The sequence below is a fragment of the Podarcis muralis genome, chromosome 16, assembly GCF_964188315.1.
Source record: "Podarcis muralis chromosome 16, rPodMur119.hap1.1, whole genome shotgun sequence".
Taxonomy (NCBI): domain Eukaryota; kingdom Metazoa; phylum Chordata; class Lepidosauria; order Squamata; family Lacertidae; genus Podarcis; species Podarcis muralis.
Window position 1 is genome coordinate 6,516,039 of NC_135670.1, and position 12,111 is coordinate 6,528,149.

General features: G+C 45.2%; 1 protein-coding gene across 1 annotated transcript; it reads left to right on the forward strand.

Annotated features, from left to right (window-relative positions):
• Positions 1-4,330: 4,330 nt before the first annotated feature.
• On the forward strand, positions 4,331-6,796 carry LOC114587163 (uncharacterized). The gene is made up of 2 exons (XM_028711134.2): positions 4,331-4,398; positions 5,867-6,796. The coding sequence occupies exon 2, from the start codon at positions 5,888-5,890 to the stop codon at positions 6,380-6,382; it is 495 nt and encodes a 164-aa protein (XP_028566967.1). The 5' UTR covers positions 4,331-4,398; positions 5,867-5,887; the 3' UTR covers positions 6,383-6,796.
• The last annotated feature ends 5,315 nt before the right edge of the window (positions 6,797-12,111 follow it).

A 12,111-nucleotide genomic window follows, 5' to 3' on the forward strand; every position in this document is an offset into this window, starting at 1 on the left:
CTTAACCTGAAACTGTTCTTAACTAGAGGCGTGCTTTCACTAATGGGGCCCCTTGTTGCTGCTGCGCCACCGGCACACGATTTCCATTCTCATCATGGGGCAAAGTTCTCAACTCGTGGTAACTCTTCCAGGTTAGCGGAGTTTGTAACCTGAAGCATTTGTAACCTGAGGCATTTGTAACTCGAGGTACCACTGTATGGGGAAGCAGGCCTACATGGTAAATGTGTGTGTGTGTGTGACACATTTTATTCCAGCAAATCTGACTGGTGGTCCTGATTCTACACACACACACACACACACACACACACACACACACGAGTAACCCCCACTTATTCTCTGGTAATCATGCTGTACTAGTTGGTCCATAGACCTGATGTACCAGGTTCTTTTTGGGTTCAGATGGGAGCAGGTACCCTGAATGTCTGGCAAACATTTCAACCACCCATCACTTAGGCATCCAATCTGGTCTACAAACCATTGAAGTAATGACAGCCCATTACTTTATGAATAATGAAGTAGTGATGAGTGTTTGTGAAACACGTTGAAATACCATCACTTCCTTCTCCTTTGGTCTTTGTTTTTTGTTCCAGGGAAATCCTCACTTGCAGTCACCTCCCTCTGGGCGTCTTCCTGTGTTTCATATTCCTTGCTTTCAGAGTAACAACTCAGGATGGGAGGAGAAACTGAAAAAAGTTTTAAGTATCTTGATAACTTCCCACTGTCTTCTTGCCATAAAGTGCGGGGGGGGGGGGGATGCATTACATTAATGTTGTGATACCAGGATTTTGTTTTGCGGACAGCAAAATTTGAATCAAAAACGATCGATGATTATCATGGCAAACCTCTCCTCCTCATTTAATCCCCTCAACAACCCTGTAAGGAAGTTAGGCTGAAAGACTGGTCTAAAGTTCACCATGTGAGCTTCATGAGCTGAATGGGGATTTGAACCCTGGTTTCTCTCATGTCCTGATCTGAAACTCTAACCTCTACACCACACTGGCTCTCCAGCATGCTTAATGATTTCACTGGCTGTTACTTTGCGGGTGGTGCTGTGGTCTAAACCACTGAGCCTCTTGGGCTTGCCAATCGGAAGGTTCAAATCCCCATGACGGGGTGAGCTCCCATTGCTCTGTCCCAGCTCCTGCCAACCTAGCAGTTCGAAAGCACACCAGTGCAAGCAGATAAATAGGTACCATTGCGGTGGGAAGGTAAACAGCATTTCCGTGCACTCTGGCACTTGTCACAGTCCTCCGTTTGCCTGTAGTGGTTTAGTCATGCTGGCCACATGACCCAGAAAACTGTCTGTGGACCAACACTGGCTCTCTCAGCCTGAAAGAGAGATGAGTGCCGCAACTCCAGTCGCCTTTGACTGGACTTAACTGCCCAGGGGTTCTTTTTCTTACTTTCTAAAAAATAAAACAAATAAAGTTCATTTTTTAAAAGACGTGCAAATTAAGTAGGTTCCTCCAGAAGACATCTCCACCATCCCAGGCAAACACCCTGTGATTCCTATATTACAGGGGTCTGACTAGATGACTTTTGACTAGGGCATTTGGAGCATGCTTCTCAGGTGAAACTCTGGGCATGAGAAATGATGTTGGCTTCAATGAAATGCTTGTGGTGGCGGGGGGGGGGGGAGGGCAGGTGTGTCTGTGTATCAGGTAGCTCCAGGTAGCTCCAATCTTAATGTGCCTCCATTTAACGGCTCATGAAAGGAGAAGTTACACCCAAAAGGGTAGGTGTCAGGCAGGTGCCTTTGCAACGAGTCTTGTAAAAATATTTATCACTGTTGTACATGCAAAAAAGAGGTACAATTAAAACAGTTTCTTTCCCCCGAAGCCATTCGCCCTCTTGTTGATCAACGGCAACGCCTCTCAAATTAAGGCCTCTCAAATCTATTTGCATGATTGTTTTGAAATTTAAATCCCCTTTATGATTAACAGCGTCGGCATCTGGGGTGCTTTAATCACTTGGCATTCCTCATAATTTGATATTTGTTCTATCTGCCTAAATAAGCTTGTTTTGTTTCTCAGCCTGTGACATCAAGTCATTGCCTTTTCTTTCCTTCCACCAACAACACGTAAATGGTCCCCTGGATCTAGCCCATTGTGGAGGGAAGGCATGTAGCTCTCCAGAGTGAGGGCAGTAGAAGTTGCCATTGCTCTGATTTGTTCCTGAAGCCAGCTCTGGGTGAGGGCAGTGCTCTCAGTCTGAAGCCTAGTAGAGAGAAAAGGGCCCACTAGGGGGGTAGGACATCTGCTTTGCATGCAGAAGGTACCATGTTCAATCCACGAAATCTCAAGTAGGGCTGGGAATGTTCTTTACCTGAAGCCCTGAAAATTTATTGCTCCCCATGCTTCTATTTCTTTGATGTGTCTGTAGATCCTACCACTTAGATTAGACATTTGAGAGAAAGGAGGATTGTAATGATTTTATTGAAAACTAGTGTCATGCAGTAGGGACGCGGGTGGCGCTGTGGGTTAAACCACAGAGCCTAGGACTTGCCGATCAGAAGGTCGGCGGTTCGAATCCCCGCGATGGGGTGAGCTCCCATTGCTCGGTCCCTGCTCCTGCCAACCTAGCAGTTCGAAAGCACGTCAAAGTGCAAGTAGATAAATAGGTACCGCTCCAGCGGGAAGGTAAACGGTGTTTCCGTGCGCTGCTCTGGTTCACCAGAAGCAGCTTGGTCATGCTGGCCACATGACCCGGAAGCTGTATGCCGGCTCCCTCAGCTAATAAAGCGAGATGAGCGTCGCAACCCCAGAATCGGTCATGACTGGACCTAATGGTCAGGGGTCCCTTTACCTATTAACCACTATGGCTAAATAGAACCTCCAGGATTAGAGATAGATGACTTTTAGAGCACCTGTTCCTAGGGAGCAACACAAGGGGAGGTGTGCTGGCTAAACGGCAGAAATTCAAGTCGCTTTGCACTGAAAGGCAAACCTAGAAGACCCATCTAGTCCAGCATTCTGTTATCACAATGGTCGTCCAGCTGCCTCAATGGGAGGGGAAGCTACCTAATTCACACGTTCATAAGCAATACATGAGCTCTCCTTGGAAATCTGTGAATTTTGCAGTGCAGTTCTCTAGCCAAGCAGTGTGTGCAGAAATGCATGTGCTAGGGTGAAGCGTGCAGAAAAATGCATACCATAATGAAAACAGCACGCATACTGCATTAGCTGAAGGAAATTTCTTTTGCAAAAGTGCCCAGAAAGAACTTTATGCTGAGAGAAATTTGCACCGAAGTGCAGATGAATTTTCACAAGGAATGTACATTTGCACACTGATGTACAAATGGGGGAAACTGAATTTCAATTTTGGAAAAATGGGTTTGCTGAGATGTGCTCATCCCTACGGTTCAATGTACTGAAAAGTTTGTATTTTATGTGAATAGCATTCACAAAGTTGGTACAATGGGATGGCGTGGCATGCCAAGAGATGGAACAAGACAGAAGGATATATGATTAAGTTCCAGCGATACCTAAATGGGATGGAACTATTCATTCATTTAGGCTGAGAGACAGTGATTGACCCAAAGACACCTACTTTATGGCTGAGTGGGGATTTTACCCCAGGACTTTCCCAGGTCTTAGTCCAACACTTTAACCACTATTTGCTGTCCAGACCACTCCTTTTCTGGATGTGATCTCCAAGCCCTCCTGCTCAAAGCAAATTTTATTATTGACACCAGTTTGTGCATTCTCCTGCCCTATTCCTTTCAAACATGCCTCTCCTGGGAACTGCCCAAAACATCATTATTCCAGCCATATTTGGTAGATTTGGCCACCCATTTTTTTCAAAACAAACAAAAATAAACCCCAGAACTTCTTAGCTTTCTTTGGAATGTGTTGTATATGTTGTGCATTTACCAGAGCGAGTGCTCCAAAATCCTCTTCGGATTTCACCTTAGGCAACATTCGGCGGTAATCCTGAGCTTACTGGCAACTTTGCCTACGTGACAGCAGACGATCTCAAAAGTTCAGTGAGCTTCTCATGCTGGAGTTACCTGGAGAATTGGATGCAGTCCTTGGCACTGGAATGAAAGTGGTTTTATGTATTAGGTTGCTGTTGTTTTTCCCCTGCTGATGCAAGAGTGACCCATCTCCAAACAGCAGGGCGTTAACATTGTTGATGCAATGGGACGGGATATAGTCTAATGGGTGCAAGAATGAAAGGGAGGTGAAAGAACTTGAGAGCAACTTGGAATATGATGCATCAGCATATTTCCCCCTCCTCCAAGATCTAATCAGGGCAAAGTGCATAGGAGAGGGTGGTACACACACCCCAGACACTGCCAGAAGAAATTGTATAAAAGGGCTTGCAACTCAGTACACTTCCAGCAGCAGATCGCTCTCCTGCCTACTGTTTGCTTCGTTCTACATCTCAGAGAACCAGGTGAGTGTGATCTGATGCCCTCTTATTGCAACTGCTCTGATATATGAGGCTCTGTGTTTGTGTTTTACTCTCTTTTCTTCCCTTTCCCCATTAATGTTCCCCATATTGTCCATGAAAGAGAATTTAGCTCGGAATGTCCCAGGTGACTCCCTGCTGTATACCATCTCTGAAACTCCGTAGGGTCACTACCTGTCAATGTAAAACAATACTGAGCTGGATGGACCAGCTGTCTGGTGCCATATGCAGCAGCTTCCTATGATATTATTTAAAGTCACCTTTTTATTTGGAATGTTGAGGACTAGTATCTCACTTTACTTTTAGGGGAAGGGCAGTAGCTCAGTCGCAAGTTGAATTCCTTGCATCTCCAGGTAGGGCTGTCATTGCAAGACAGCAGTGAGCTGGATGGACCAATGTTCTGATCCAACATATGGCAGTTTTGAATGTTATTGTGTCCATTGTACAAAACATTTCTTCCTTTACTAAGCTTCTGCTGATCTATATAGTCTACATACTGTGGTATATCACTTGGAATCAGATGACTGGAGTTGTAACCAACTAAGTTCTACTTACAGTAGTTGGCAAATTACAATTAATGGACCTAAAAAGGAAGGGTCATAGCTCAGTGGTAGATCATCTGGTTTACATGCAGAAGGTCCCAGGTCAATCCTTCAAGATTGGTAGGGTGGGGAATGTCTCCAGTTTGAATTCATGGGGGGGGGAGCACTGCCAGTCAGTGTAGACAGCACTGAGTTAAATGTGCCAGTGGTCTGATCCGGTAAAATGCAGCTTCCTATGCTCCTATCCATGACCATTAATTTGAGTGGGTCTCTTCTGAGTAGAACAAGCACTGAGTATCATCCAATGAGCCTAAATTACTCATGTCCATTCATTGCAAAGGAGTAGGATGTGTATCGGATACAACTCTTCCTCCATCTAGCACTAAAATGAGAGGCAGCAGATCTCTACAAGGTCTTTCTCAATCAGGCTGCTCGAGATCATCTTGCCTGGAGATGCTTAGTACCAAAACTTTAATGTACTTTAAAAGGATGATTGGACAAACGCATGGAGGAGAAGGCTATTGAGGGCTACCAGCCATGATGGCTCTGCTCTGCTTCTATGGTTAGAAACAGTAATGATTCTAAATACTAGTTGCTGGAAATCACAGGAATGGAGATGCTCTAGTGCTCAGGTCCCTCTTGTGAGCTTTCCATTGAGACATCTAGTTGGTCACTGGAGGAACAGGATCCTGGAATAGATGGGCCCTCTTTGGCCTGATTCAGCAGGCTGTCCTTATGAAACTGAGGTCTTCTGAATGCAAAATATGTGCTCTTACAGACCTTTCCAAAAAAAATTATCTCCTTCCACCGATTTCAAATTTGCAAGAAATTCCAGCTCCTTCCTGCTTCTTGCTTCTTGTTATGTACTCCTAATTTACTCATATTGTGTTGCATTTTCTTCTTCCCACCAGATCTTCACCCGACACATCAAGATGACTCACTGTGGATCTGTGTGCAGTGTGCCTTGTGGCGTGGGCTCCTGCTATGGTGGTGCAGGATCCGCAGGGTCTTGTGGTCTGGTCCCAGTCTATGGATCCGGCTCCCTCTCTGGCTTTGGTGGTGGGTTTGGCTACGGTGGTGGTTATGGCTCCGTAGCTTGTAGCAGTCAGCTCCCAGGGTCAGAAGTTGTGATCCAGCCCCCTCCCTCTGTCGTGTCCATCCCAGGACCAATCCTGTCTGCATCTTCTGAGCCTGTTGCTGTGGGCCAAATCTCACCATGTACCTATCCAGCTCTGGGATATTCTGGTGGCTATGGAGGATACGGCAGGCTAGGATATGGTTCAGGGTATAGCGGCTATGGAGGTTGTGGAGGTTATGGAGGCTACGGAGGTTATGGAGGTTATGGTGGTTATGGAGGTTATGGAGGTTATGGTGGCTGGAGAAGATATGGCAGGAAATGCCTTCCTTCCAATTGTGGACCTTGTTAAATGATGAAACTTGCAACGGATTTACACGGAAACAGAAACAAGACACCGAACTACAACTCTGAGCATGTTCTTCTGAGATTTCAGAAATGCTGCTCACCAGACTTTTCCACCTTTCAGCTCTGGAAGAAGGAAGCTATACAGCAACACTGAATGATCAAGCCTGGTTACATTCTTATCCTGTTTCTCCTTGATCTGCTCGCCTTTAATTCAAAAGTTTTAAAAGAAGTTTTTAAAAAGTCACCACCTTCCTTCTCAACAATGTTGGCAATGCTACTGCAAACTACCTCTTTGAGTGGGTGTGGGGAAAGACACACACATCCTGCATATTTTTTCCTGTGCATGTTGTCGATTGCCATTTTAGGTGTATATTGTACGTAACAATCTCATACTGTTCCTCCACTGCTTCTCTCTTTTGGAATAAAGCTTAATGTTGCATCATCATGACTGTCTTCTTCTTCTTCTTTTTTGGGGGGCGGGCGGGCAGGGAGAACAGTTGCATTGATATGCATATCAGGAAGTGAATATCCAACCCCCTGCTCCAGGGCCAGTCCTACCATTGGGCAGAGAGAGGGAGAGGTGTATTCCTCAGGTGGCACTGGAGTGAGGCACTGGAGGAGTGTGTCTCCCCTAGGTAGCTTGCCCAGTCCCTCACTCGGCTTGCTTTCTGCCTTCCATTGTGGCAGAAGGTGCTGTCCAGTGACCAGTGCTGAAATAAGGCTCTCTTTCTCAACATGCACTGTGTTGAGATAGACATATCAGTGGTCTGTCTCTGTAGAAGGCAGCATCCTTTGTTTCTGCTGGACATGAGATTGTAGGGTTGATGCCAATGATTAATCTAGTCCTGTTCTCACACTGGCCACCCAGATGCCTGCAAGCAGGACATGAGTCCAACAGCAACGTTCCAGTCTTCTATTTAAATGGATAGTAACAATTGATCAGGGATGCGGGTGGCACTGTGGTGTAAACCACTGAGCATTGGGCTCGCCGATCGGAAGGTTGCTGGTTTGAATCCCCGCGACGGGGTGAGCTCCTGTTGCTCGGTCCCTGCTCCTGCCATCCTAGCAGTTCTAAAACACGAAGTGCAAGTAGATAAATAGGTACCGCTCCGGCAGGAAGGTAAACGCCGTTTCTGTGTGCTGCTCTGGTTTCACCAGAAGCAGCTTAGTCAGGCTGGCCACATGACCCAGAAAAAACTGTCTGTGGACAAACAGTAAAGCCAGTAAAGCGAGATGAGCGCCACAACCCCGGAGTCATTTGCGACTGGACTTAACTGTCAGGGGTCCTTTACCTTTTTTAGCCATTGATCACCTTCTCTTCCCTGAATTTGTCCAATCCTCTTTTAAAACCATCTAAGTTTGTCGTTATCACCATTGCTTCCTGTGGGTAATTATCACTCCCAAAATCTGATGAATTCATATGAGGATTTTTATTTTTATTTTGGAGGCACTCTGAGAGTTATTCCCCTTCCTCATTGTTGCCCCTAAGGTTTCATGAGCTGTGTTCACTAAGATCAAGCACGCTCTATAAGCATTCTCTGCAGCAGTAAAGCAAATTTGATTTTAATAACACCTTAAATGCTCAGATAGCCCCTGGGTAAGAGAACATGAGAGCTGGGGAGTGGGGTGGAGCTGCCAACTGCCTGTTTCATTCTGGACTTGGTGTGTTTTTAATTTTATCTTCCTAACCCTGTCATTATCTCTTTCTTGTAAGCCGACACTTATTGGAAAAACACAGTTCAATTTGGGGAAATGAGAAGCATCCAGGTCCTTATCAGATCTTCATTTCCTCCTGCAGAATGTACAATTCCTAGCAATTGCCAAAGAGCTCTGTGTGGCTCCAGAAATATCAGCTGGCAAGGAGCTCTGTGGTACTCCAAAACTTGCATCTTCACTCATCAACAAACAGACACATCCCCCCCCCATTCTATTCAACTCTCTATGGATTGACAGCTGCTAACCCGTCCCACATTTTTTCAGGACTTTCCACTTCCTGCAGGGGTGAGAAAGACATTCCTGGATATTTCCAGGTGGCAGAAAAAGCCATTTATTGTGTTCATATCCTTCTCAGAGGTATTTTCAACCAAGCCTCCAGCTGGGGTATATATTAGGATAATTTGTGTGAATTTCATATAGGTAGAAGTAAACTGATTGCAGTAAGTAGGGATGAAAAGGACATGTCCATTTCAGTTCTCTTATTTTCTCATCCCCCCCCCCCAATCTTAAATTCAGTTCTCCACATTTCTGCTACAATTTGAATTTATTTATTTTTAATCCACACAAAAACCCATCACTTTGGTGTAAATTTATCTTAATAAACACATTTTTGTATGCAATTTTGGCTAAAGTACACATTTTCTGCAAGCCATTTCCCCATATATAATGCATTTTTTTAATGTCATTTTCATTTGCATCTTCATTTTTATGAGCACTAATATTTGCATTTCTTATAAATTTTGTTTGATTAACGAACCAACATCACTAAATTTCGATGAGGGAGAATTTAGAAAGTTAGCTGTGTTTTGGTTCTCAGATTGTTTTGGAAAGTGTGAGTTTCATAGAGTCATCTTCAAAAATCTTAAATTGCATAAAATTAAGCATAACATGGAGAAAGTGAATTAAGGGGGGGGGGAGGAATCCCCCTTTCATAACACCAGAACTTGTAGACACCCACAAGCTGAATGTTGGAATAGTCAGGAAAAATAAAAGAAATTATTTATTCAAACAGCACAGAGTTAAACTGTGGAACTCCCAACTTGTAATGACCACCAACTTGCACGCTTTAAAAGAGGATTAGACAAATTCATGGAGGAAGAGAAGGGCATCAGTAGCTACTAGCTATTAGGCAAGCTATACTCCATAGTAAGAGGGAGAGATGATTCTGAATACCAGCTGCTGGAAACCACAGAAGAGATGGTGCTCTGGTGGTCATACTCTGCTTGTGGGTTTTCAACAGGCATCTCATTGGCTAGTGTGGGAACAGGAAGCTGGACTAGATGGGCTACTGACCTGATTCAGCAGGCTGTTCTTACAATCTTAAATGCTAAGATGTGGGTGATGCTGTGGTCTAAACCACTGAGCCTCTTGGGCTTGCCAGTCAGAAGGTCGGCAGTTCAAATCCCCATGACAGGGTGAGCTCCCATTGCTCTGTCCCAGCTCCTGCCAACCTAGCAGTTCGAAAGCACACCAGTGCAAGTAGATAAATAGGTACCACTGCGGTGGGAAGGTAAACGGCATTTTCATGCACTCTGGTTTCCATCACGTTGTTTGGTTGCACCAGAAGCGGTTTAGTCATGCTGGCCACATGACCCGGAAATCTGTCTGTGGACAAACGACAGCTCCCTGTGCCTGAAAGCGAGATGAGCACCACACCCCATAGTTGCCTTTGACTGGACTTAACCATCCAGGGGTCCTTTCCCTTTTTACCTTTTAGATGGAACAATAGAATGGTTGGGTAAAAGGCAGCTTCTTCGGTGATTGAGCCATAATAAAATGGGTTGTATCCAGCTAAATTTTACTCCAAGTAGACCCACTGAAATTAATGCACCTAGTTTAGTCCCGTCCATCAGTTTTACTGTGCCTGCCCTTAGTTGAACTAATGTTGGATATGATAACCCTTTGATCTGCAAAACATTAGAAAGAAAGAAAGAAAGAAAGCAAAGGTGTTTCTACTATGCAGAGTGTTTAATAAGGAAAAAGAGCGGACACCACCACAGCTTCCCCGTTTGTAAATATCAGTTGCAGAAATTCGATTGCAGAGTAACTTCAGATGAGGCATATGCAGATATGGCCAATATCTCCATTTGGAATCTTCTGCTGGAGAGGAATGAATGAGCAATAACTGACTTGCCTAGCTTCTGAGGAAATGCATTAGGTATATCACACAGCTCTCACCTAAGAAAGCACACAGACCCATTTTGAATTTTCTTTTCAGAAAGATGTTGGGGGCAATCTCAGAAATCGTGGAGAACAGTCCTTGAGAAATTATAGTGCTCTGAGCCCAGACCTTCAAAGTTCTGCAGAGGTCTACCCTGAATGGAATATTTCAAAATTCTCCCCACTCCACCCACTAAAACACTCTTAGCAAAATGCCTCCCCTCAGAATTCCTCAGCTCCTTTGAATAAAGAACCCCCCCAATGCCTTTCACCCCCCACCCTTTGGAAAATATCAGTGGCTCCTATAATGTTGCAAAAGCACATTTAACTGCAATTATCATTTACAAGGATGTGGTCCAACCACAAAGGGCTCATTCAGTTGAGCAGATCGGCAGTGCTCCTGGCAGAGGTGTCACTGCTGCTTACTGGAAGGCGTGGAGATGAGGAAGTTGGAAGATGAAAGTTGCACCACTGCACTGGTGATACCAATCCATACCATGCCAACCTCCCCATGCCAACCTCCTACACCTTGCCCTGACAAGCGGCAGCGACATCTCCTCTGAGAAGTTTACATCGTGGCTCTGCCACACAGGGCGAGACACTTTGGAATCCAACTTAGTTTAGGTCAGGCATGGCCAAACTTGGCCCTCCAGCTGTTTTGGGACTACAACTCCCATCATCCCTAGCTACCAGGACCAGTGGTCAGGGATGATGGGAACTGTAGTCCCAAAACATCTGGAGGGCCGAGTTTGGCCATGCCTGGTTTAGGTATATATTGCAGGAAGAAAATAAAATGACCTTCTAGAACAGGGATGGGAAAGCTGAAGTCTACATCCCATCAGCCCTAGCTAGCATGACCAATGGTCAAGGGATCATGGGAACTGGAGTCCTACATCCACAGGTTCTAGAAGATGCAGATTAACCATGCCTTATTAATGATTTGGAGGAGCAAACCACATTGTTATGGAAGAGAGAGAGAGAGAATAAGCTCAAAGGAAATAAGGGATAGCTAATCCTGAGCCTATTTGTCAGGGATGCTGAACATCAACTTTTGTAGGAGCTCAGTAACCAAAACTTGGCTACATTACCCTTTGCCATTTCCTGGTTGCTCCTAATTCCAAGTGTCCGTTCAATCTGAATTTAGTAAGGATATCCACAGATGCTTGCCCCCCTCAGGGACCTCTTGTAACCATTCCCAAGCCCGTAAATCCCTCTTCCGTAGCCATTCAATCCATAGGATCCAGCAGTGCAGGGTGTGTTCCCCCCCATGGAAAGCGGCTCACAGCTTGCAGAGAGAACGGGTCCTGGGATGGTCACCACAGTGGCGGGAGGTTGGATGACCACTTCAGCTGCTGGGATCTGGCTGACGCAGGAAACAGGGAGCCCAGCGGATGTGCCGAGACTGGAGGATGATATCCCAGTTGGAAGGAATGAACCATAGGCCCCTGATCCGAGACCACATCCTTGTCCAAAGCCTACCACCGGGCTGGAGGAACAGGATGGGATGGTGCAGGATGGGCCACAAAAAGCCATTATTTTGGGAACAAAGATGGATCTGGAATGAAAGAACAGGCTTCTGTTTGAAGTGCCTCAAGTCCCTTTTCTGCAAATGTGAACCACAATAATGGGAAGGATCAAAACTACATATGCCCCATCTCCCAATGTAAATAATTAAAAGAAGCTGAATGTGTTTATAATGTGGATATTCCCTTTGTCAACAATACCAGTCCATTGAGGTTAGTAAAATAAATTGGATTAGACAGATGGATTGGTTTATGGGATGGAAGGAAGGAAGGAAGGAAGGAAGGAAGGAAGGAAGGAAGGAAGGAAGGAGTAGCAGATAGACAGTGGTGCAGT

What these genes read in the sequence shown, in the direction of transcription:
- LOC114587163 (XM_028711134.2), top strand. Translation starts at nt 5,888, where the DNA reads ATGACTCACTGTGGATCTGTGTGCAGTGTGCCTTGTGGCGTGGGCTCC.